The sequence below is a fragment of the Dendrobates tinctorius genome, unplaced genomic scaffold, assembly GCF_039654945.1.
Source record: "Dendrobates tinctorius isolate UK_male_01 unplaced genomic scaffold, ASM3965494v1 ptg000111l, whole genome shotgun sequence".
Taxonomy (NCBI): Eukaryota; Metazoa; Chordata; class Amphibia; order Anura; family Dendrobatidae; genus Dendrobates; species Dendrobates tinctorius.
Genome location: NW_027361779.1, coordinates 11,876,623 through 11,902,289, shown reverse-complemented (window position 1 = coordinate 11,902,289; position 25,667 = coordinate 11,876,623). Strand labels below are relative to the sequence as shown.

Below are 25,667 nucleotides of genomic sequence, written 5' to 3'. Positions count from 1 at the left end.
GGGCTCCAGCCTTGATTTTTTTAGTTTTAGGAGCCATCCGAGGTTTTTTAGAGTGCCCATCACTCTGTCCCTCTGTTCCCTGCATCTTTGGGCTGAGTTGCTCGCTATTAAAAAGTCGTCCAGATATGGGACTATTAGAACATCTTGTTCTCTTAGGTGAGCCATCATCTCTGCCACTAGTTTCGTGAAGATTCGTGGGGCTACCGAGATCCCAAATGGCAGGGCCCTCTACTGAAATTCCCTTATTTCGCTTCCTATGGAGACCGCAAGTCTGAGGTATTGTCGGGAGTCTTTGTGGATGGGGACGTGATAGTAGGCATCGCTGAGGTCTAATACTACCATGAAGCAATGTGGAAAGAGAATTTTGATGGTCGACTTCATCGACTCCATTTTGAATTTCTCGTTTTTTACATAATCGTTCAGTCTTTTTAGATTTATAATTGTCCGGAAGGTACCGTTCGGTTTGGTTATTAGGAAGAGAGGCGAGTAGAATCCTCTGCCTTTCTCCCGCGGGGGGAACCTCCTGGAGGACTTTTGTGTTCAACAGGCTTAGGACCTCTTTTTCGAAGGCTTCTTGTTCTTTTACTGATGATCTTAGTGGGGTCACTACATATTTTTGAGGTGGGAGAGAGAGAAAGTCTATCCTTAACCCTGATCCTATCAGATTTAATAACCAAGGGTTGTTCGATATTTTCTTCCAGGCTGGGAGAAAAAATCTCAGCCTCCCTCCCACCCTGGGCAAACAGTCACTTGGAGGGCTTTTTGTCTCGGGACGAGTTACCAAAGAAGAACCTCCTGTCTCTCCTTCTGTCATCCCATTTCTGTTCTCTCGGGGGTCTCCTCTGAAAAATTTTTTTGTTCCGAAAGGACCTTTTAAAGCCTGTGGGGCCTGTAGGGCCTAAATTTGGGAATTGCTTCTTTTTGTCCCCCGCCTTTTCGAGGATGTCATCCAAAGTCTCTCCAAATAGGAATTTCGCTTCACAAGGGATGGCACACAGTTTCATCTTAGTTTGTAAATCCCCAGGCCAACATTTACGACACAGTGTTCTTCGGGCTGCGTTTGACAGGGCTGCCGTTTTGGATGACAACCTTACCGAATCAGCCGAAGAGAGGGCTCTGGAGGTACAAGTTGCCGCTATCGCTGGCCTAAGATTTCCTCCTGCTGATTCCCAGGTGCCCTTGAGGAAAGTATCAGCTTTTTGTCTAATGGGTCCTTTAGAGTACCCATATCCTCAAAGGGGAGTGAAAATTTTTTTCGAGGCTTTGGCGACCGCCACGTCTAACTTCGGGGCTCTGTCCCAGGATGTGGACGCTTCCTCGTCAAATGGGTATTTTCTTTTAAGGGAGGGAACCGTGGAGTTCTTCCTATCTGGTCTCTCCCATTCTTTTTTTTTTTTCAGGCCCTGTATATTCTCGTTTAGCGGGAATACTCTGCGTATCTTTTGGCCTAATCCCCCAAACATTATGTCCTGGACTTATCTATCTGGCCGAGGGTCTGCTACCCCCATGGTAGACCTTACCGCTTTTACTAACATGTCTACCTCATCCAGGGGAAAGCAATGACGACCCTCTGTTTCCTCATCTGAGGATGACGAGTCGGTGTCTGAAGTATTTGATGTAACTTCCCCTGACGTCGAGGCCTCTGACTGGGAGGCTGCTACTGTGTCCCTTTTCTTTCCCCTCTCTTTGCGTTTTAGGGATGAAAGGGCACTTTGAAACTCCGATCGGATTACCGCTCTTAGATCCGAGGCGTAATCCGGGGTTTCATCACAAAGAACTTCCTGTATGCAGGAGTCGCAGAGTTTTTTATCCCAAGCTGCTGGTAGCGGCCTTCTACAGGTGGGGCATTCCCTGTTCTTTGTCTTTTCTTTCTTCTTTCCCTAATAAGGGGAAGAAGTATATTATAATGGGGGACATTCACATAGATCACTTACCCCATCATGCGCGGTTGCAGGTACCGGTTTGGGAGGTGGATTCGGATCCCTCACGGGCTGATCCACAGGAGGTGATTTGCTCCTCGCAGTCGACTTGCTCCGCTGCGTGGAGTGGCTACTGGACCGGCCCTCTCGCCCGTCCTTTTCTTTTTGCCGGCGCTGGTGCCTATGCTGCTGCGGCTCCTTATGCTGCTGCATTGGCTGCTCCTCATGCTGGTCGCTGTCCTCCATGTCTATAGGACGCTTCCAGCAAGGAGCAGCTCCCACCGTCTTCTTTTGAATCTCCTGGGCCCTGATGTCACCTCCTCCTCTCAGCCTGCCCCGCTGTGCCCCAGGGAGCGCGCAATGCGCATGCGCCGACTGCGGGGACCCGGAAGTCTTCATTCCATTTCCGGGGCAGCGCCATATTGGTACACCTCTGTACCGCGCGCTGCCCCCGTGTGTACCGGCGTCCCTCCAGCCCCATTCTCCTTTTCGGAGCGGCGGCTCGGTCCTCCCCGCCCACTCACCCTGTACAGCCCCTCGGCTACAGCGGTGGCGGCTTAAGGCACCGACCCCGCCACGGCAGGGGCCTCCCCGCTGCCAGGACTACGAACGGGACGGCCCTGGCTCCTCTTCAAAGGTAAGCCTGCCGCCTGCTGCAGGATCCACGGGTCACCCGTCAAGGACAGGAACCCCACTGGGGGTGGAGGAGAGGTTCCTGTCCTTGATGGGCAGACCCCCTCTCTCCGTGGTGCTGTCATGGGTGAGAGAGAAAACTGGGATTCTATCAAAACTGCACAAGCATTCCAGTAAGTGATTCAACCCTGGAATCAGGCCGTCTGCCCCTACACAATGTAGCTCTTGATTTCATAGCAAAAACCTGCTGCCATGATTCCCTTTAACAGCTTTCTACTCATGCCATACAAAATGGAGCAAGAGAGGGTTAAAAAAAAAGTACACATGACAATAACACAAAACACTGGCCAAAAACAGACAGAAGATGATCACAGCTAAAACCTTATTTATTTATTTTTTTTAAAAAAGCATATGGTTGAGCGAATCAAACAACAGTTGAAATCACCCATACTTCAAGTCTTGGTATTTACCAGGCAAGAAACAAAGCTGAACAAAGAACAGAAGTAAGGACAATTCAGTATCCAGGTTTCTTGTACAACTGAACTCATTACTGAACACTGCGGACATGTATTTGATGTCAACGCTATAAACGAACCATTCATCAGATTGAAAAAAAGAAGACATCTGATTTATACAAACAAAACACTGCTTGGAATAAAGGCAAAAAACTAAAGATGTGAACAAAATGAAGGTAAATACAAAGTAATTCCTAAAACAAGACTATGAACAGCTATACTTCTTGCAAACCTTTTAGTGACCAATAGAAAAAACCATAAGGACTAAACCAATTCTCTAGTCAACGTCAATAAATCTGAATGTCAACTAACTCAGAAGTTTTTCGATTTTGTCTAAAATATCTGACTGCTAAAATCGGACAATCAAGCTTTATTTGATCTATTGAATCTTGCATTCTGCTCTCCAATGTACCAGACAAACTGACAGTACATAGAATATATTAAAAGCCAGACACATTACTTTGTATCTTTGGTCAGCAGTCAGTATGTTCATAAAATGATATTCTGGTTCCAACAACTAAAGCATAAATAATAACCGTCGTTTTAATTTTTATTTCATACACTAGCTGAAGAGCCCGGCGTTGCCTGGGCATAGTAACCAACTGTGGTTAGTTATAACAAATTATAATGATTATATTGCACATAAAAACATTTCACATCCTATATTCAACACTACAGATTTGCAACACAAATTAACTAAACGATTACCCAAGCATTGATAGTATTTTATTTTCAACTCATTCAAGAGCCTTTTGATAAACATTTTTGGTTTTTCCTAACTGCTGAGTGTGTATCTAATCCTATCCTGTGTGATACTGACTGCTGACCTGTGTATCTAATCCTATCCTGTGTGATACTGACTGCTGAACCATATCTAATCCTATCCTGTGTGATACTGACTGCTGAGCCGTGTATCTAATCCTATCCTGTGTGATACTGACTGCTGAACCATATCTAATCCTATCCTGTGTGATACTGACTGCTGAGCTGTGTATCTAATCCTATCCTGTGTGATACTGACTGCTGAGCTGTGTATCTACTCCTATCCTGTGTGATACGGTCTGCTGAGCCGTGTATCTAATCCAATCCTGTATGATACTGTCTATTGAGCTGTGTATCTAATCCTATCCTGTGTGATACTGACTGCTGAACCGTTTATCTAATCCTCTCCTGTGTGATACTGACTGCTGAGCTGTGTATCTAATCCAATCCTGTATGATACTGTCTGTTGCGCTGTGTATCTAATCTTATCCTTGTGATACTGACTGCTGAACCGTTTATCTAATCCTCTCCTGTGTGATACTGTATGCTGAGCCATGTATCTAATCCTATCCTGTGTGATATTGACTGCTGAGCTGTGTATCTAATCCTATCCTGTGTGGTACTGACTGCTGAGCCATGTATCTAATTCTATCCTGGGTGATACTGGTTTCCCCCTGCAGTCTGTGTCAGAGGGTGGTCTTGTGTTATTTCCAGCTTTACAGAAGGAAGATAACACCATAGAAATTATAGGAATAATAGGGCTCAGTTACCACGACTGTCTACAAGGAAAATTGTTGCTCACAGCAACCAATCACAGCTCAGCTTTCACCTTTTAAACAGCTCTGGTGAAATGAAACATGCTTAGTGATTGGTTGCTATGTGGAGTGAGGGTGGCTTGATACACACACACATACATACACTCAGTTTTATATACGGTATATATAGATTAACAGTACATATGAAAATAAGAAACTTTGTAATATAATTTATCAGAGAAATCTGCTTCTTTTCGCTCCTGGACTGATCTTTCACTTTCAATTTGGTGGTAAAATTCTTTCTGCGGATTCCGCTGCGGTTTGCCATCTCCTCCATTGTGGAGATGAAAAACCGCAGGGCAGAACCGCAGGCCAATCCGCAGGTAAAACTGCAGGTCTTTTGACCTGCAGATTTACCTGCGGATTTTACAAAATCCGCACGGCCAAATCCGCACCACAATCCGCAGCGTGTGCACGTACCCTAACAATACGGCGAGACTCAGAAAGGATGGAGCGCTATTTGCCTCCTGTAGCTCAACTTTTCATAAAATAGTTTGCGGACTCCATATACAGCGCACCTAAGTGCTAGAAGAGCAGAATCCCCTCTAAAGTGACCCTACTTTGGAAATTTTACCCCTATGGGAATTAACTTGCAGGTCTAGTGACAATTTTGACTCCATGGGTGTTTCCCAGAAACAAGTAGCAATGAATGTTGCTAACTGAAAATTGCAAACTGCCGTTGTAGTGACCAGTACGTTATACCCAACTTGTGCTTCTGGAGACACACATTGCAATGGTTTATGACTGTCAGTTTTGCACTTACACAAACCACTTAGACATTGCTCTACACATGGTCTAAGGCAGGGTTCCCCAACTCCAGTCCTCAAGGCCCACCAACAGATCATGTTTTTAGGATTTCCCTTGTTATTGTACAGGTGATGCAATTATCACCTGAGCAATACTAAGGAAATCCTGAAAACATGATCTGTTGGTGGGCCTTGAGGACTGGAGTTGGGGAACCCTGGTCTAAGGGGCTTGCCATTGCTTGGCGACACGGATATTGTCATGATCATGTCGGGTCACCATGACAACAATCGGGGCCCCGCAATGATATTGCGGGGGCACCGATCAGAGGGTGGCAGAGGGAGCCCCCTCCCTACCTTCTAAATGCTGCAGTTGATATCGATAACATATAAGGGGGTTAAACTGCCGAGAGCGATGTGGGCACCACTTCTGGCAGTAAGAGCAGGGTGTCAGCTATAATACCAGCTGAATACAAGGAGGCATCCAGGGGAAGGGGTTAAAATCCTATGGAGGAGGGGGAAGGAGGAGCAGAGAGAAGCTGGAAGCAGACACTGACAATTTGCTGCAAGCTCTCCTGAAATGATGGGTTACATTTCTCCACAGAGTTTTATTAGCATCAAATGTTATCTATCTCAGTTAAAGGAAAATCTGTATTCACTGAATACAGATTTTACCCCTAAATTGAAAAATGTAAGAATGATCAGACCAGGAGAAGAAAGAAGCAGTTTTCTCTGATCACATACATTATGAAGTTTCTTATTTTCATGACTACTATTGGGTTTATGAAAAATCAAATAAGAAGTTACACTTTAATCTATTTTTTTCCAGTTTTATTAAATTTATTTTCACTCTTAAGAGCTTCACCATCAGTTACAAATGATATTTCAATGTTTTACTGCATGTCAATACACAAATATATCTATATACCATATCATTGTACTGCCCTGCAGAAAAACACTTAAATATCATTTATAAAACAGATGGTGATAGTCTTACAAGTGCAAACAAACCTAGACCTCCATATAGCATGTGATGCCAGGGGGTTCAGGAAAGAAAACGCTACCGTGAAATACCCTCCCATCTGGTCATTTTCGTCAGCCTATTTTCCCTTGTGCTCAATTCATGCCGTAAAAGAACTTTGCAAGCATGAAGCAAAAACATCAGGATGTCCTCCTCACCTCAATTTTTGTGCGGTAGAGAACCAGGCGTTTCAATCCACAGAGTTTAGAAACATGGCTGAAAGCCTGAGGTGGCAGCTTATCACAAGAAGAGAGATTTAATTCCTGGAGGTTTGGACACATCTCTGCTATGACTTCCAGACACGCTTCATTTAAGAAATGGCCACAGGCCAGCTCAAGACGTACTAGCTCAGGGCCACACACTTTCAAGAGTCTGAAAATGGGAGACAAAAAGAGAGAGACTGAAGACACAAATGTTTTGCAGATATGAGATTACAGAAATGCAAAGGCGGTTGTGTAAGTTCTCTCTATACATCTGAAATCCTAAGTGCACTGGAGCAAGACCGTGTGACAAGAGAGAACACTCGATCATATTTACTTTTTTAACATGGGCGCCTGCCACTCAGGCTCAGACTGGCCCACCAGGAGAACAGGTGAATCCACTGATGGGCCCCGTGCAGTAGTAAGCCTCTCAACCCATGAACAGTAGTTGGCCAATACATTTGATTCTCTATGTACAGACAAAAGCAGCATATTATCATTCATTCCACAAACTAATAAATGTATTCACATATGAAAGCAGAGGTCATCTTATGACAGAGGATAATGTAAGATTTGCCTGCAGCTGAACAGTGGGCCCCCAGAGTCAAAGCAACTGCGCCAATACAGTCCGACACCGGTGCCAAGGATGAGTAAGTAGCACGTCTAACAATATATTTTGACTGGACAAAGTAACAAAATGTCTTCTGGTCTGGTAAGACAAACAAACAGTTCTCTTTTTAGGAAGCACATAAGATACTTAAGCCCCCGTCACACACAGCGAGATCGCTGCTTAGAAACCCACTGTTTACCTTGGTTACCAGCTCCCTGCACCAGCACGCAGGTATCCAAGGTACACAGCGGGTTTCTAAGCAACGCCCTCGCTTGTTACCCGTGTTGTCGCTGATCCTCATCGCTGGTGAGATCTGCCTGTTTGACAGCTCACCAGCGATCATGTAGCGACACACCAGCCATCCTGACAAGTTGATATCGTTGTCGGGATCGCTGGTGCGTCGCTATGTGTGACAGGGGGTGGGCCTTACACTAGTTATTGAGGCAGAACAAGATCGAAGTAAAGATAAAAATTCTTTGTAGTGACAGTATAGCTGTACAATGAAATCACGGCATTTAGTGAGGCTTTCAGACGAGAAGCAAAAGATTTTATGATGGGCCATAGTCTTAGTGAAAAATAAGTGAGTTGTACACTGAGCAAGGTTTTTAACAACTTTTACTGAATTTATTCAGTTTTTGCCAAAAAGTTTACAACCTTTATACATGTAATAACCAGTTTTCTGCCTCGTCATAGAATGTAAATAACATGTGCCTTTTACAAATCAAAGGTTTGTGCACACATTGAGTATTGTTTAGTGCATTTTTCATGTGTAAAAGTGCAGCAAAATGAATGAAATTTCATGAACATGCTACTTTTTTTTCCTTGAGGTCTATCTTCAATGCTTTTTTCAAATGTGCAGCATGACATTTCTTTCACCCATTCAAATGAATGCATAAAAAAGCAAGTAAAAACATGTCCAAAATGCATAAAAAAGTGCGTATGGTGTGATGTGAGTTTCCTACCATGAGATGTTTTTTGTGCAGAAAAATCAGCTGCAAAAACTCAACGCCTGCACAAGCCCTAACAGGGATTTGCATAATAAATCAGTCTTTATTCAACAATTCCTCATGTGTTACTCTTCTACCTAAGGGCCACCGTACACATCGGTTCATTGTCTCCAGCACGTGTGGTGACAGTTCTCACATGTAGCGGTAACGGTTACACACGTAGATCCATTATAATCTATTGGGCTGCGCACATGTTGGTTCACACGGACTGTGTCCACAACATGTAGCCATGTCTATGTTTTTCCGGAAGCACGGTCTGCAATATGGCCCGCACAGGGATGACTTTGTGTCATCTGTGTGCGTTTTTTTAAAACATTATTTCTTTATTACACAGGTGTTCAGAATTTGAGTAGAAGATCCTTTAATTAACTCCGTTTGGTCTTTTCAGATGTGAGGTGAAGTAGTAGTTTGTGGAAGCACCTGTGCAGGGATTCTCCTGTGTTTGATTTATATAATGTCCCTCAGATGGATATGGAGCACCTAATACCTCTGGTGGAACAACACCCTGAACTTTGGGACACTCGTGTGGAGGGCCACCACAACCTGCTGACAATAGAGCGCAGATGGCTTGCAGTAATGGAAGTATTGTTTTTACTAAGTGGTTGGGCCACATATTCGCCATCAAAGCGAGCGGTTTGGCTTGTGCACCCATGATATTCCTTTGGTCGTAACAAACTGTACTTAGTTATCTCATATTAAAGAGCGCTCATAGTGCTGTCTGATGTGATGGGGAATGTGTGTACTACTAAATAAAGTCATTACACATCACTGATCCATTATTGTAATGCACACTGCCATCTCTACTTCAGAGACAAACAATTGTTAAATGTGACCACAATCATTTATCAAACTGTCGTCCACCAAAATTGAATCTCCATACTTTCAAGGTGTATGCTATGTGACATCAACATTTTATGTTATACGTCTATAGAGCCATAAAAAGACACATTTTTATTAGAACTGCAGTGGCATTATTAAAGGAATACACATTGCCTGCCATGTGAATATTGTGGGGTTTTTTTTAGCTAAAAAATGAAGCGTTGCTCAGCGTTTAACTTTCATTACCTTTTGCTGTAGTAAGCAGGGTGTGTAGGGATTAATTTTTAGCAACATGTGGAATTATGCATGTTCTTGCTGAATGGCAAACTTCAGCTTCATGATATAAAGTGAAAGGGTCTTGAATGTGGATAAGCGAATAGCGTCAGATAACTCCTTATCCAAATAGCTGCATTGGGAACCCGGATACCTGGAGCGCTCCCGATGATCAGATGTTCGGCGCCACAGCTGCATGTGTTATGGCTGTGTGACAGTCACAACACTTGCACGGAGAGCCTGTTTGTTGGGCTATCCATACCTGTGTTGTGACGGTGAAACAGCTGATCATCGAGAGCGCTCCAGGTGTCTGGGTTCCCGATGCAGCTATTCGGTAAGTGCTATAGCCATTATCTGAAGCTGTTCGCTTATCCCTAGTCTTGAATAATTTTTGTCAATAATATGGCTGAATTGGTAGCTTCACAACATTTTCAAACATTACTACATCATGTTGAACCTGATCCTGACAACCCTGCCGCCACAGCCACCGACACGTAGTCCCCATGTTAGTGCTGAGGATACATGAGTTGTGGTGGAGCCAGCAGGGTTTCCCTATCTACTTGTTAAACATCTGTGCTTTATTAGCAATACCCCAGCTAATATACTCCACCGGCCCAGGCTTTACAGGTGTCTGTCAGTCATGTTAAGGCTATGTATACTTTGCTCCCCACACACAAAGATGTCAATGAAAGGTTGCTGCTAACAACCATAGCAGAGCGTACATTATGGTGCTGGGTACAATTACACATTTCTATGGACGACAGGAGGTATCTAAGTGGGCCATCACTAAGTAGCAATCACACCATGTATATGTAAAGTAAAGGCCCCATCACACACAGCGAGATCGCCATCGAGATCGCTGATTTTGTGACGCTACAGTGATCTCGCCAGTGAAAACGCTGTGTGTGAGATGTATCAGCAACCAGCCCCCCTGCCGGGTATTGCTGATCGCGCTCGAACGTCCTGGGCCATTTTTTGATTGTTGGTCTCCCGCTGGCCAGCGCGCATCGCTGCTTGTGACAGCGAGACCAACGATCAGTGACGCTGGGAGCTGGTTTCCAATGTAAACAGCGGGTCTCGAAGAGCACCCGACCCGCAGATACAGGGGGCTTTGTACTTCATCACAGGGGGCGTGACTTCGCCCCCACGTGGCTACGATCGCTCTGATTTGCTGTTAAAAGTGAAACAGCCAATCAGAGCGATAGTAATATTTCATCAATGAAATTTGATGAAATATTACTATCCAGCCATGGCCGATGCTGCAATAGCATCGGACATGGCTGGAGATCGTGATCCGAACCCCCCCCCACCCGGCTGGCAGCAGCGATGTGCCGCCGCCACCTTCTGACGGCGACGATCGGCAGCCGCCGCAATAATCTGCTCCCCCTCCACTTCTCCCTGCCTTCCGATAGCCCCCCCGGTACCTTATCAGTCCCGGTACCTCCCGATGTCCTGCTGTCTTCTCTCCATGGGCACCGCCATCTTATAAAATGGCGGGCGCATGCGCAGTGTGCCCGCGAGTCTGCCAGCCGGCGGATTCATTTTACAGGTACACTTTGATCACTGTGATAAACTATCACAGTGATCAAAATACAAAAAAAAGTAAATAAAGCCCCCCTTTATCACCCCCATAGCTAGTGACACATAATAAGATAAATAAAATATATTTAGTTTTATTTTTCCTTTAGGGTTAGAATTAGGGTTAGGGTCAGAATTTGGGTTAGGGATAGAATTAGGGTTAGCGTTAGAATTGGGGTTGGAATTAGGATTAGGGTTGGGATTAGGGTTAGAATTAGGGTTGAAATTAGGGTTAGGGTTGGAATAAGGGTAAAGATTAGGGTTAGGGGTGTGTTGGGGTTGGGATTAGGGTTAGGCTTGTAGTTAGGGTTATGGTTGGGATTAGGGTTAGGGGTGTGTTGGGGTTAGGGTTGAGTTAGAATTGAGATGGTTTCCACTATTTAGGCACACCAGGTGGTCTCCAAACGTGACATGGCGCCACCATTGATTCCAGCCAATTTTGCGTCCAAAGAGTCAAACAGTGCTCCCTCCCTTCCGAGCCCGACATGTATCCAAACAGTGGTTTACCACCACATATGGGGTATCAGCGTACTCAGGAAAAATTTCTCAACAACTTTGGGGGTCTAATTTCTCCTGATACCATTGGGAAAATAAAAAATTGGGGGCTAAAATATGATATTTGTGGGAAAAAATTGATTTTTTATTTTCACGGCTCTGCGTTATAAACTTCTGTGAAGCACTTAGGGGTTCAAAGAGCTCACCACACATCTAGATAAGCTCCTTAGGTGGTCTAGTTTCCAAAATGGTGTCACTTGTGGGGGGTTTCCACTGTTTAGGCACATCAAGGGCTCTGCAAACGCAACATGGTGTCCGATCTTAATTCCAGCCAATTCTGCGTTGAAAAAGTCAAACGGTGCTCTTTCCCTTCCGAGCTCTACCGTGCACCCAAACAGAGGTTTACCCCCACATATGGGGTATCAGCCTACTCAGGACAAATTGAACAACTTTTGGGGTCCAATTCCTTTTGCTACCCTTGGTAAAATAAAAAATTGGGGGCAAAAAGGTCATTTTTGTGAAAAAAAATATGATTTTTTTATTTTTACGGCTCTACGTTATAAACTTCTGTGAAGCACTTGGGGGTTCAAAGTGCTCACCACACATCTAGATAAGCTCCTTGAGGGGTCTAGTTTTCAAAATGGGGTCACTTGTGGGTGGTTTCTACTGTTTAGGCACATCAGTGGCTCTGCAAATGTAACATGACGCCCGCAGACCATTCCATCAAGTCGGCATTTCAAAATGTCACTACTTCCCTTCCAAGCCCCGACGTGTGCCCAAACAGTGGTTCCCCCCACATATGGGGTACCAGCGTACTCAGGACAAACTGGACAACAACTTTTGGGGTCCAATTTCTCCTGTTACATTTGTGAAAATAAAAAATTGCGGGCTAAATAATCATTTTTTATTTTCACGGCTCTGCGTTATAAACTTCTGTGAAGCACTTTGGGGGTTCAAAGAGCTCACCACATATCTAGATAAGTTCCTTAGGGGGTCTAGTTTTCAAAATGGTGTCATTTGTGGGGGGTTTTCACTGGTTAGGCACATCAGAGGCTCTGCAAATGTAACTTGACACCCGCAGACAATTCCATCAAGTCGGCATTTCAAAACGTCACTACTTCCCTTCCGAGCCCCGACGTGTGCCCAAACAGTGGTTCCCCCCCATATATGGGGTACCAGCATACTCAGGACAAACTAGACAACCTTTGAGGTCCAATTTCTCCTGTTACATTTGTGAAAATAAAAAATTGCGGGCTAAAAAATCATTTTTTGAGGACAAAAATGATTTTTTATTTTCACGGCTGTGTTATAAACTTCTGTGAAGCACTTTGGGGTTCAAAGTGCTCACCACACATCTAGATAAGTTCCTTAGGGGGTCTACTTTCCAAAATGGTGTCACTTGTGGGGGGTTTCCACTGTTTAGGCACATCAGGGGTTCTGCAACGTAACATGGTTTCCAATCTCAATTCCAGCCAATTCTGCGTTGAAAAAGTCAAACGGTGCTCTTTCCCTTCCGAGCTCTACCGTGCACCCAAACAGAGGTTTACCCCCACATATGGGGTATCAGCATACTCAGGACAAACTGCACAACAACGTTTGGGGTCCAATTCCTCTTGCTACCCTTGGTAAAATAAAAAAATGGGGCAAAATTTCATTTTTGTGAAAAAAAATATGATTTTTTATTTTTACGGCTCACGTTATAAACTTCTGTGAAGCGCTTGGGGGTTCAAAGTGCTCACCACACATCTAGATAAGTTCCTTGGGGTGTCTCGTTTCCAAAATGGGGTCACTTGTCGGGGGTTTCTACTGTTTAGGCACATCAGGGGCTCTGCAAACATAACATGACGCCCGCAGACCATTCCATCAAGTCGACATTTCTAAACGTCACTACTTCCCTTCCAAGCCCTGACGTGTGCCCAAACAGTGATTCCTCTGCACATATGGGGGACCAGCGTACTCATGAAAAACTGGACAACAATTTTTAGGGTCCAATTTTTCCTGTTACCCTTGTGAAAATAAAAAATTGCGGGCTAAAAAAATCATTTTTTGAGGAAAAAAAATTATTTTTTATTTTCACGGCTCGGTGTTATAAACTTCTGTAAAGCCCTTGGGGGTTCCAAGTGTTCACCACACATCTAGGTAAGTTCCTTGGGGGGTCTAGTTTCCAAAATGGGGTCACTTGTGGGGGTACTCCATTGTTTAGGCACACAGGGGCTCTCCAAACACAACATGGTGTCCGCTAACGATTGGAGCTAATTTTCCATTCAAAAGTCAAATGGCACTCCTTCCCTTCTGGGTCCTGCCGTGCGCCCAAACAGTGGTTTATGACCACATATGAGGTATCGGTGTACTCAGGAGAAATTGCCCAACAAATTTTAGGATCCATTATATCCTGTTACCCATGTGAAAATGAAGAAATTGAGGCTAAAAAAAATTTTGTGAAAAAAAAGTACTTTTTTTTTTTTACGGATCAATTTGTGAAGCAACTGAGGGTTCAAAGTGCTAACTATGCATCTAGATAAGGTCCTTGGGGGGGTCTAGTTTCCAAAATGGGGTCACTTGTGGGGGAGCTCCAATGTTTAGGCTCACAGGGGCTTTCCAAATGCGACATGGCAACTGCTAACGATTGGAGCTAATTTTCCATTCAAAAAGTCAAATGGTGGTCCTTCCCTTCCACGTCCTGCCGTGCGCCCAAACAGTGGTTTATGACCACATATGAGGTATCGGTGTACTCAGGAGAAATTGCCCAACAAATTTTAGGATCCATTTTATCCTGTTGCCCATGTGAAAATGAAAAAATTGATGCTAAAAAAAAATTTTTGTTGGAAAAATTAAAATGTCCATTTTTTCCTTCCATGTTGCTTTAGTTCTTGTGAAGCACCTGAAGGGTTAATAATCTTCTTGTAGTTTTGAGCAGCTTGAGGGGTGCAGTTTTTAGAATGGTGTCATCTTTGGGTAATTTCTGCCATATAGACCCCTCAAAGTGACTTCAAATGTGAGGTGGTCCCTATAAAAAATGGTTTTGTAAATTTTGTTGTAAAAATGAGAAATCACTGGTCAACTTTTAACCCTTATAACTTCCTAACAAAAAAAAATTTTTGTTTCCAAAATTGTGCTGATGTAAAGTAGACATGTGGGAAATGTTATTTCTTAACTATTTTGTATCACATTATGCTCTGGTTTAACAGAATAAAAATTCAAAATTTGAAAATTGCAAAATTTGCAAAATTTTCACCAAATTTCCGTATTACATATCAGTCAAAACAACATCATTACTAGAGACCAGGATGCATAACTGAGTAAGGGACTCAAGAAGCAGAGGCTAAGGAGCGGCGAAAAGAACTGCAAGGATTATTTAGAACAGGAAAAACAAACTAAATTGGGTAAAAATTTAAAGAGGCTTTAAAACACTTTTTTTAAAAGTCCTCTTTCGATACAGAAAACAGTTACCGGGTTCTGACTGAATAAAGCCTCATTCCGAAGTCCCATTTTCATGGATAAAAAACATTATAATCTATAGAGCTGTTCATGTGTCTTTGTTTTGTTTCTTAATCTCTACACGTCGGTTTTGATCCAAGAAGTAGATCAAACTCTGCAATACTAATATATGGGTCTGTGAAGAACTCAGACGGCCCACTGATGCCATTCTAGGCCTTTAGTCACGGACGTCTAGGGGAAGCTCGAGAAACCCCAATTGGTCAGTGTCATTTACCATCCGTGTGCCATCATTTTATTCCATATGCACACCCACAAAAAAAAGAAGCCAAACAGTGATGAAAATCGGATCCAGCACACTGCTGGAAATTGGTCCATTTTTTTTTTTTAATAAGGACAGGCTAGAAATGGACATCTGAATGTTACCTAACTGCAACCAAATTAAATTAAATCATTGAAATGTGTAGATTGGATGCATGTGTATTGAAATGTATACCTGAGGTTAAAATGTACACTGCGACCAGTGGACCCATACTCTATTTAATCCAAGAAAAAAAAAAGCAGCACAATATATTACTGTATGTTCGACGCCAGCACAAAGAGGTGTGAAGCCTCCATTGTGAAAGAAAGGACAGAAGCTTACATATAGCACATTGATAATTTGTGAAAAGGAACAGTCATTTACTGTGGGGTCAATAGGTAAACGTGGAAATATATGGACTCGTAAATCACTGCTACCAGCCAACATCTTGTGCAGGAGAGGAACCTGTGAAAGAATTAATTAGGAAAGGTGTAATGCTTACCTACTCTGGCTCCTGACATGAGGCGCTCATGGTGTGATAGCGCCTTCCCGACCTTCTCCTTCCCTACACAAGTCTGACAATTGCACATTTTCAGTATGCTTCCTAAATACAGTTTTGACTTGCAAAGCACAGCGCAGCTTGGTGTGGAAAATGACAGCACTGGTGGCTCTCATAACTATGCTGATGCATTCAAAGAATTAGATTTTTCTCCTCAAGAAGAATAGAAAAAGGTATCGGCTTGAAGTGATATTTTGCTCTAGGGATACTTTTCCTCTAAACACGTCATGTTATTCCAGGATGGCATAAGATCCCGATACCTATAACAGAAAACAACCTGACTTTCATTTACATTTGTTTGCCTAGTCGGCTATTTTATCTGGGGTGTCAAACGGAAAGACTTGACACTGGTATATATTATTCAGGTCCCAGAGCATTGACTTTACACAGACTATACGTAAATGCAAAACATACATATTTAGAAAAATGGTTTTGTTTTGGTGCTGTGTAGTAACATGTATATGGTCCTCAATTTCACACGGGCACTCTGCACTCATGCCAGGCTTATGTTGGCATAAGAGGCAGCTTTGTCTCTACAGCCTCAGAGTTGTTCTGATAAGACCAGGACTAAGAAAGAATATGGGACCTGAAATGCGTTGGTGAGAAGACAGCTTTTAAATGAGTTGAATTGGGTTTTAGCAGTGTGTCGAGCTGGGCTGCTGTTTTTCTTTGCTTGAGGCATCAGAGAAGCATACTGACATTGAAGCTGGTTCGATCGTGAAATAACATCACCTTCCAGTGATCCAGGGCATCTTCAGAGCAGCACTTACAAGCTCAACAGAAAAAAAGATCTTGTAAGCACTGCACAGGTTCAGCTTACTCTGCTAGATTGCAGCTCTGGTGGGTGGCCCGTTCAATAGGCAGTAAAAAAACAAACAAATTATTAGGGGAGGGGAGATTGTGCTTTAATAACAAGAAAATGGAAACAAGGCCTGGTTTCACAAGCACTTTCCAGTCATGCAGATGAATGAAAATGTGAATAACCATTTAAAGCAGAACAGAAAGCTGAAGGACTGTGAAGCAGCCATCTGACATCATTAAGGCTATGTGCCCACGCTAGCGTTTTTAAACGCTCAGGAAAAGGATCCCTTTCCCAGAAATCGCACGTCTTTTTCCGCGCAATTTCTGGGATCATTGGGGATGGCTAAAAACGCTCAGCAATGCGGAAATTAATGGGCATGCTGCGTTTTTAGCCGCTAAGCGATTCCTGAGCGGTTAAAAACGCATGCATTGGCACAAAAAGCCAAAAACGCATGCTAATTAATTTGATGCATCTTTTAAGCGTTTCTGCAGCGTCTGAGCCGGCTCAAACTCTGCGGAAACGCTTAACAAAACGCATCGTGGGCACACAGCCTAAAAGCAGAAAAAAAATAAAAAAAACAAAAGAACAGAAATACACTTTTTAAATTCTCATGTCAAAGATGCACAGACACAAAAAAAGAGGAAATCTGTCACGTTGTTCTGTTTGTATTTGGTTGTCGGCGTGACAATGCATGTTTTTTGCTTTAACCCCTTACTCCTTTCCCCCTAATTGAGCTGGGATACTGCTGGCTGTTACCTGTATGGAGCCTGCTGTTCCCTGCTCTGCTGCGTAGCTGCACATGTGGTGTTAGGTCTTTGCTCTGCTGCTTGATCATTCACATGTGCGGTCTCTGGTCGCCGCTGTGGAAGCTGTCCGCGGGTTGTGAGGTCATTTGCAGCTGGTGCATGACTTTCCACATGTGTCTAGGCTTGCAGACAATGCCAGGTGCTCTAAGCTGCAGTTCCTGCACTGATTGTGCTGCAATGGTTTCTGTGTGTGGTTAGGGTGTGCGCAGCCACACCTTCCCTGCTTTTATCAGGGTTAGGCTGGAGTCACACACAACCATTAAAAAATCGGTCCGATTTTTACGGTACAAAATCGCACAAAGATTTCTTGTTCAGGGATCCGTCTGTCATCCCATTTTCCAGCGATAAACCGATTTTATTCGCATCTAAGCATCAAATTGACATCCAATGCCAATGCCTGATGCTCTTTCCTGTTGACCTGGAGAAGTCTTGAGATTTAATCGCAAGTCACACGTGTGGTGCGTATTCAATGCGATTTTTAATCGCATCCATAGACTTGCATTGGCAAATCCGATCCGAAAATCGGTGACAATCGCAGCATGCTGCGATTGTCTCGGTCTGAGGAACAGAAAAAAAAACGGATGATGGGAGCAGCACCATAGAATAATATTGGGACGAATGCAATGCGATCGCATTGCATTCGTCCGATTTTATCGCTAGTGCGACTCCGGCCTTAGGCCTGTTTCACACATCATTTTTTTCAAATCAGTCAAAATCTGCCGTTTTGGTTGGCAAATCCGTTTTTTTCCCATTGAGTTGCATTACTGCCGGATCTTGACGGATGGCTATCCGTTTTTTTGCAGATCTGCCAAAATGTAGGCGTCCGCCGAAACGGCCGGATCCACATTTTACATTGCGCATGCCCGGAGGATTTGCCTCGGCCGCAAAAAAAAATTCTCTCTCCCCCCCCCAGGCAGCGGTTCCTTTAAAATTCTTCCTTCGACGGATCCGTTAAAACAACGGTCCGGTGCCAAACATTGTGGTCAGTACATGAATGAATCCGTTGTCCACCATTTTAGCGGATTTTATCTAACGAAAAAAACTGATGTGTGAAACAGGCCTTAGTGTGTGTACTTGAAATGCTGTCCCCAGCCAATTGCTGAGGGGCAGCTCCTTTATAAGCTGACCTGCCCTATGGGCGGGGCCAGAGCTACTAACAACTCACAAAGCTCCTGAACTTTGCCATGTGTGTCTTGTGTCTGTGGACCTCGTCTGTCTCGGTTATGGTTCCAAAGTCCCTGCCTTGATTCCTGCTTTGTCCTGTTCCCTCGCCCTGCCCCGGAGGCGGTATATCCGGGCCTGAATCCTTGATCCTGTACCTGACCCTGTCTAAATTCGCCCTGCCCTGGAGGTGGTGTATCCAGGCTTGAATCCTTGACCCTGTACCTGTCCATGTCTGAACTGTCTGCTGTGTTATGTTCATGGAATCCCTCTGTGTTTGAAGCCCTGCAACCAGTGTTCCTGCTGAGCATCTATTATGCTGTGCTCTGACTACCATGCGGTGCTAGCTTCAAGCAGACCCAGCAATCCTGCGGTGTTAGTACCATCACGCTTGAGTTCCTTCCTAGGTGCGATGCCTGGAGCCTGACGACCGCAGTCTGAAACCTGATGACTGCTGCCTGGAGCCGGATGACTGCAGCGGTGCCTGTAGGATGTCTGGAACCAAACGACTACCGTCTGATGTCTGCCGGTGACTCTGATCTCCTGTTGGTGACCCTGATGTCCTGCCTGCGTCTGGACGACCTTGTGTATCCTGATGACCTCGTTTGCCCTGATGTCCTGATGACCTCGTGTGTCCTGGTTTTGTCTATGTACTGTGACTTTACTTTAAGTAAACTTTACTTTATTTATACCTGAATTTGTGTGGTGTCATCAAGTCCTACGTGTCTTTGTCCACATGCTCAAAAAATTTTTGGCACTCAACTCGTTGCAAAGATGAAGAATTTTTATTTGCAGTCACAAATATAGACGTTTCGGCTGTATCAACTAGCCTTCATCAGTAAACAAGACTGCTCCTATCTCTATAATTTTCTGGACATTATATTGTATGACCAATAGTAAATTAGGTGCTATTGGAGGTGATACCATTCACCATGTAAGAACTGGTATATAAACTGTTAAATCCTGTGACTCATAGAAAACCCCAATTTCACGCTGTAAGAACAGCAGCTGGCTGTAATTTAAAATGTCTGTTGTTGGTGGGTGGCAGCAGGACCTGTGTGAACACGGCATCCACCACTGGTGTGGACCAGCCAGCTGCTGTTCTTACAGTGTGAAATTGGGGTTTTCTATGAGTCACAGGATTTAACAGTTTATATACCAGTTCTTACATGGTGGATGGTATCACCTCCAATAGCACCTAATTTACTATTGGTCATACAATATTGTTATGATTGAGTCACCGTAGGAGGCAGACACAAAAATAGAAGCTACGTCCAGAAAACCAGAGAAGTTGGCAACTATCAGATTGCAGACCCCTGAACCTATCAACACAACTAGCAGTAGCCGTGGGGGGTTCCTACGATGCCCTAGACCCCTCGATCACAGCCGGAGAGCTAAATAGCCTAAAGACAGAAAAGGAAATCTAAACTGCCCCAGAGCAGACCCCAAAGTAAAAGGCAGCCCCCAACATATAATGACGGTGAAGCAAGATGAAAAAACACTCACACAGATAGAAAGATAGGCTGAGCAAACGATGGGGCCCAAGCTAACTAAACAGAACAGGAAAGGAAGGTTGCTGTCTGCAATCTGCCAAAACCCTATCAAAGACATAAGCCAACAAGCTGATATGGAAAAAGACCCTGAAGCAGCTAGGCTTCAAAAACTAAATCAGCACTCAGGTATTTTCAGAAGACAGAGCTAAAGGAATTCAGCACACCCCAGCAGGGAATGGCAGAAATCCAGAAAAACAAAGCAAAACAAAGTCAAAGCACAAATGCAAAAAGCCGAGCAGAAAACTTAGCTTTAGAAGAGCAGGAATTCAGACTGGTCTCCAAGGATCCCAGAGAAATTACCCGCAGGGCAGAAGGGCGTCGGCAGCCTTATACCCAGTCGGTAACTCCACTCAGCCAGTCATCATCATCAGGCTCAGGTGTTTGATAATCAGGCTCACTACCTTTCTTTACCAGAAGAGGGAGTTCCTCGGGCCTCAGTAGTGAAGGGGAAAATGAACTCACAACACAATATAATGTCCAGAAAATTATAGAGATAGGAGCAGTCTTGTTTACTGATGAAGGCTAGTTGATACAGCCGAAACGTCTATATTTGTGACTGCAAATAAAAATTCTTCATCTTTGCAACGAGTTGAGTGCCAAAATTTTTTTGATTACTCTATACTGGTGTGGGAACCTTCTTTTGTGCACCGACACAGCTGTGCCACGTTATACTATTGTTTGTCCACATGTTCAGCTGCCACAGTATCCCGGTCGCTGCCCTTCCCTAGTTCGGGTAGGCCCGGGTCCCCCTCTGTGGTATAGAGGGTCCATATTGCGTTCCCGGGGGATGCCCGCCCCTCGCTGTTGGCGTGGAGGCGCCTGCTGGGCCGCGTCAGTGGCTGCAGTCGTGACAAAATCAAAGACAACTGGAATATCAAGCATCTATTCACAACCTTTTCAATCAGGAAAAAGTTAGTATGCCCTGTCTGGGAAAGGATGAGACTAATTAATTTATTTAAAGAGTAACCATCATCAAAATCTACAAGTTCTATTCTCTTTATGTAGTAAAGAGTGATATACTGCAGGATGGGGATGTGTATATAAAGGAGTGATGTACTTTAGGACTGAGCTGTATATAGAGAGAGGGAGAAGAGTGTATAGAGATGCTGAGAGAAGCGGTATACTGCAGGATGGGGGTGTATATAGAGGAGTGATGTACTGTAGGACTGAGCTGTATATAGCAGGGGGAGAAGAGTGTATAGAGATGCTGATAGAAGCGGTATACTGCAGGATGGGGTGTATATAGAGGAGTGATGTACTGTAGGACTGAGCTGTATATGGAGAGGGGGAGAAGAGTGTATAGAGATGCTGAGAGAAGCAGTACACTGAAGGATGGGGGTGTATATAGAGGAGTGATGTACTGTAGAACTGAGCTGTATATAGAAAGGGGGAGAAGAGTGTATAGAGATGCTGAGAGAAGCGATATACTGCAGGATGGGGGTGTATATAGAGGAGTGATGTACTGTAGAACTGAGCTGTATATAGAGAGGGGGAGAAGAGTGTATAGAGATGCTGAGAAAAGCGGTATACTGCAGGATGGGGGTGTATATAGAGGAGTGATGTACTGTAGGACTGAGCTGTATATAGAGAGGGGGAGAAGAGTGTATAGAGATGCTGAGAGAAGCGGTATAGTGCAGGATGGGGGTGTATATAGAGGAGTGATGTACTGTAGGACTGAGCTGTATAAAGTGAGAGGGAGAAGAGTGTATAGAGATGCTGAGAGAAGCGGTATACTGCAGGATGGGGGTGTATATAGAGGAGTGATGTACTGTAGAACTGAGCTGTATATAGAGAGAGGGAGAAGAGTGTATAGCAGGCTGAGAGAAGCGGTATACTGCAGGATGGGGGTGTATATAGAGGAGTGATGTACTGTAAGACTGAGCTGTATATAGAGAGGGGGAGAAGAATGTATAGAGATGCTGAGAGAAGCATTATACTGCAGGATGGGGGTGTATATAGAGGAGTGATGTACTGTAGGACTGAGCTGTATATAGAGAGGGAGAAGAGTGTATAGAGATGCTGAGAGAAGCGGTATACTGCAGGATGGGGGTGTATATAGAGGAGTGATGTACTGTAGGACTGAGCTGTATATAGAGAGAGGGAGAAGAGTGTATAGAGATGCTGAGAGAAGCGATATACTGCAGGATGGGGGTGTATATAGAGGAGTGATGTACTGTAGGACTGAGCTGTATATAGAGAGGGAGAAGAGTGTATAGAGATGCTGAGAGAAGCGGTATACTGCAGGATGGGGGTGTATATAGAGGAGTGATGTACTGTAGAACTGAGCTGTATATAGAGAGGGAGAAGAGTGTATAGAGATGCTGAGAGGAGTGATATACTGCAGGATGGGGGTGTATATAGAGGAGTGATGTATTGTAAGACTGAGGGGGGGTGCCTTTTTTGTAATGTGTGACTATGTGTTGGAGATGGCAAAAGGGAGGAGAGCGAAGTAAAAAGATTTACAGGACCTGGGTTCCGCAGCCAAATCAGTAGTCTGACCATCGGATCAGAGGCCTGTGAACCTCCTTGTACCTGCCAGCATCTGTAGTTCCTCTTCTAATTAATAAGTCCAGATGAAACAAGAAAGTTGTGATATGATGCAGACCAAAATCACGTCAGAGCAAAAATCTAAAAAGAAGCCAAGAATGGCGACAGGAGAAGGTTTGCAGGGTTCTGGCCCTTCAAATCATTTTACTTAACAAAAAAAAAGTTATCCGGTATTTTAATAAAAATCTGCAGTCACTCTATGTGACTGCAGACTCCTGAATCATTACAGGGCGCACATTGCACACTGTCAGGATTCTCAGATGTCTGCGGCAGGGCCTGGTGGTCATGTGACCACAAGCATGTGATTTGCATGCTTCAGACCACATTCCAACTAGACATGCATGGCCTTACTCAATTCCCTTGTATTGAGCAAGGCTGAATATGTCTAGTCGGAATGTACCTGGAAGCATGCAAATAGACACAGACACTGGAGAATCCTGACAGCCTTCAGTGAGCACACTCTAGGGATATAGAAGTCTTAATTCACATGATGTGATTTTCAATAAGCTACTTATACCTTTTGTTAAGCAAGGTGTTTTGAGCTAACAAAAAAAAAGATTAAAAATGGATCACGTAACTTGTAAAGTGCAAAAAAAAAAAAACAAGTGTGAGCCTAAACCTACCTGAATCACTCCAGCTATTCTAAACTATTTTGTGGCCAGAATTCTCCCCAACAGTTGAGATGAGTGCAGTATAATGCCGATAGCTTTCCAACATTTGATCACAGTTTTTAGCCTGGTGTTAGGCCCCAACTACCCAAATGGCAAATCACGATAGCAAGATATGTGCAGATAAATAACTGGTAAGGAATGCTGCGAGATTGGAGCCTTGAGATGTGGAGCTATGCATCAGTATAAAGTGAATAACTCCAATACATGACATTAACATATATATAACAGATGTAGATTAAGCATGATGTTCAAAAGGAGAACATGTGATTTAACTGGGTCTATAGTTATCTCTACGATACTTGGTGTGAATGGATGTGGCCTATAATATGGGTTACACTTGACAGAAATGCCATTTAAAGTGCAATTTTATCAAGTTTACAAGATAATGTAAAAAAAATAAATAATACAAGCGGGTGTATATTATGCCAAATGACATATAGCTCACCAATAAATAACATCATCAATAAGTTAAATTACCCTCAGCCTTGCCTCTGGCTATTTACATGCCCGAAGCAGTGTACTGTGTATGCACACTGCAAATCTAGTGGAAAAATGGATGTCAAATTATTTAGCCAGAGGATGAGGGGATTTGAAAATAGCAAGGTGGTTAAACTTTTACAAAATCTTCTAGAAAGTCTATTAAATTATAATCGCTGTTGCACATTTTGTTAAAAGAGTGATGTGGTTTTTAATTATTATGTCATTGCCTCTGGCGGAGTCCAGGAGCGCAGCCAAGGATACATGCTCGGAATGATGCTGCGCGCTAAACAGCCATTCAAGCAAATTCGGGGTCTGCACAAAACTATTAGGGAAAAAAACGTAGCCAGCCTTTTTCCTTATGCAGCCCAGAGGGTTTAATTAAATAGGAAGACTGATATTTCACACCTAACCTGAAATGGTTAACAGGTGCTTTTGTGACCAATTAGCCACTTGTTGTAATTGCACTTATGTGGGGTGGAATATGATGATAAGAGAGAGGCCTGGAGAATAAGGGTCTGCTACTTAATCCAAAATGTCACAGAAGAACGGGGGTGTTTTTCTTGTCGAACCTGGAATCGGGAGCCCAAGAAAGGATTTTACAGGCAGTATTAGTGGTGATAATTGCACGCCATGTTGCGTTCTTCAGTTAGCCGCCTTTTTAGGTCTGCTTCATTACAGCCTTATGTATACCTGTCGAGAATGATGATACTTGGGAAGAGGTGCACAATCCCTACGGAAATATTACAGAATTCTTCTATCTCCCTACTAGGCAGCAGATTCTATCTTCCATTAGAACCTAAGGGTAAGTTCTCATGGAGAAGATATGCTGTGGATTTTCCACTACTGATCTGTGTGTGATATATACCAGCAAAGAGGATGAGATGTTAAGGAATCTCATTCACACACTCTGAAAAAAACCTGTGGTGTGGATTCAAAATGTAGAAGGTGAAATTTGTGGCAAATTCGGTATGACTCTTAGGAAACATGCCCTAAGAGTCCTACCGGGATGATGGAATTTCTGTATTAAGGTTCATCCACACGTCCGATTCTCCCACGTACGAAAAAAACTGACGGATTATTTTGATCAGAGTGTGTTACAAGTGTCATTGGCTTTTCCTCGTACGTCGAGAAAAAAACAAAAACAAAATTCTTCACCTTCTCTCTTCTGAGATTTCATGATAATCGGACCGCAATCTGATGTCATCTGAGTGCAGTACGATTTTTCTCACGGCCCATAGACTTGCATTGATAATTTTGATCTGACTCTCCGATCAAACTTGGACATGTCTCCGATATTTTCCGCAGGCCAGAGGGAAATAAATTGAATGAGTGTATTTTGCAAATTGTGAAACTTTCAACTCAATACTTGCACTTCTGATGCTGTACTGACATTTATGATATCAGAGTTAGTTTCAAGAGATGGATGGAATTAATGTAAAATAAAGAAAGTAGTGGTACTTATCTCTCTGAACTCCCACTTCAGTGGTGTCTCCCAGGCCTGGAAGTACTGATATGCAGTGACCTAACCACAAATTGATTGTTGATTACTGTGACTGATGGACAGGACGTCATACCACTAGAAGTGATAACATTCTATCAGTCACTTAATGGGAATCTGTCAGCAGGTTTTTGCTATGTAATCTGAGCACACCTTCATGTAGAGGCAGAGTCCCTTATTCCAGTGATGTGTCACTTACTTGACTGCTTGGCGTAGATTGATAGAATTCTTGTTTTCTCTGCTGAAGATATAGAGAAGAGGTCAGAATGCTGAGCTGTGTATAGTTAGGTCCATATATATTTGGACAGAGACAACATTTTTCTAATTTTAGTTCTAGACATTACCACAATTAATTTTAAACAAAACAATTCAGATTCAGTTGAAGTTCAGACTTTCAGCTTTCATTTGAGGGTATCCACATTAAAGTTGGATGAAGGGTTTGGGAGTTTCAGCTACTTAACATG

The 25,667-nt window shown here is 43.5% G+C and overlaps 1 protein-coding gene across 5 annotated transcripts in view; it reads right to left on the bottom strand.

Moving 5' to 3' along the window:
• Positions 1 to 25,667, bottom strand: part of FBXL4 (F-box and leucine rich repeat protein 4) — a 130,580-nt gene that overhangs the window by 12,409 nt on the left and 92,504 nt on the right. For all 5 annotated transcript variants that reach the window (XM_073589521.1, XM_073589522.1, XM_073589518.1 and 2 more), the window contains exon 5: positions 6,567 to 6,780. In XM_073589521.1, the coding sequence (XP_073445622.1) occupies positions 6,567 to 6,780 (214 nt within the window). The remainder of the gene's footprint in view (positions 1 to 6,566; positions 6,781 to 25,667) is intronic.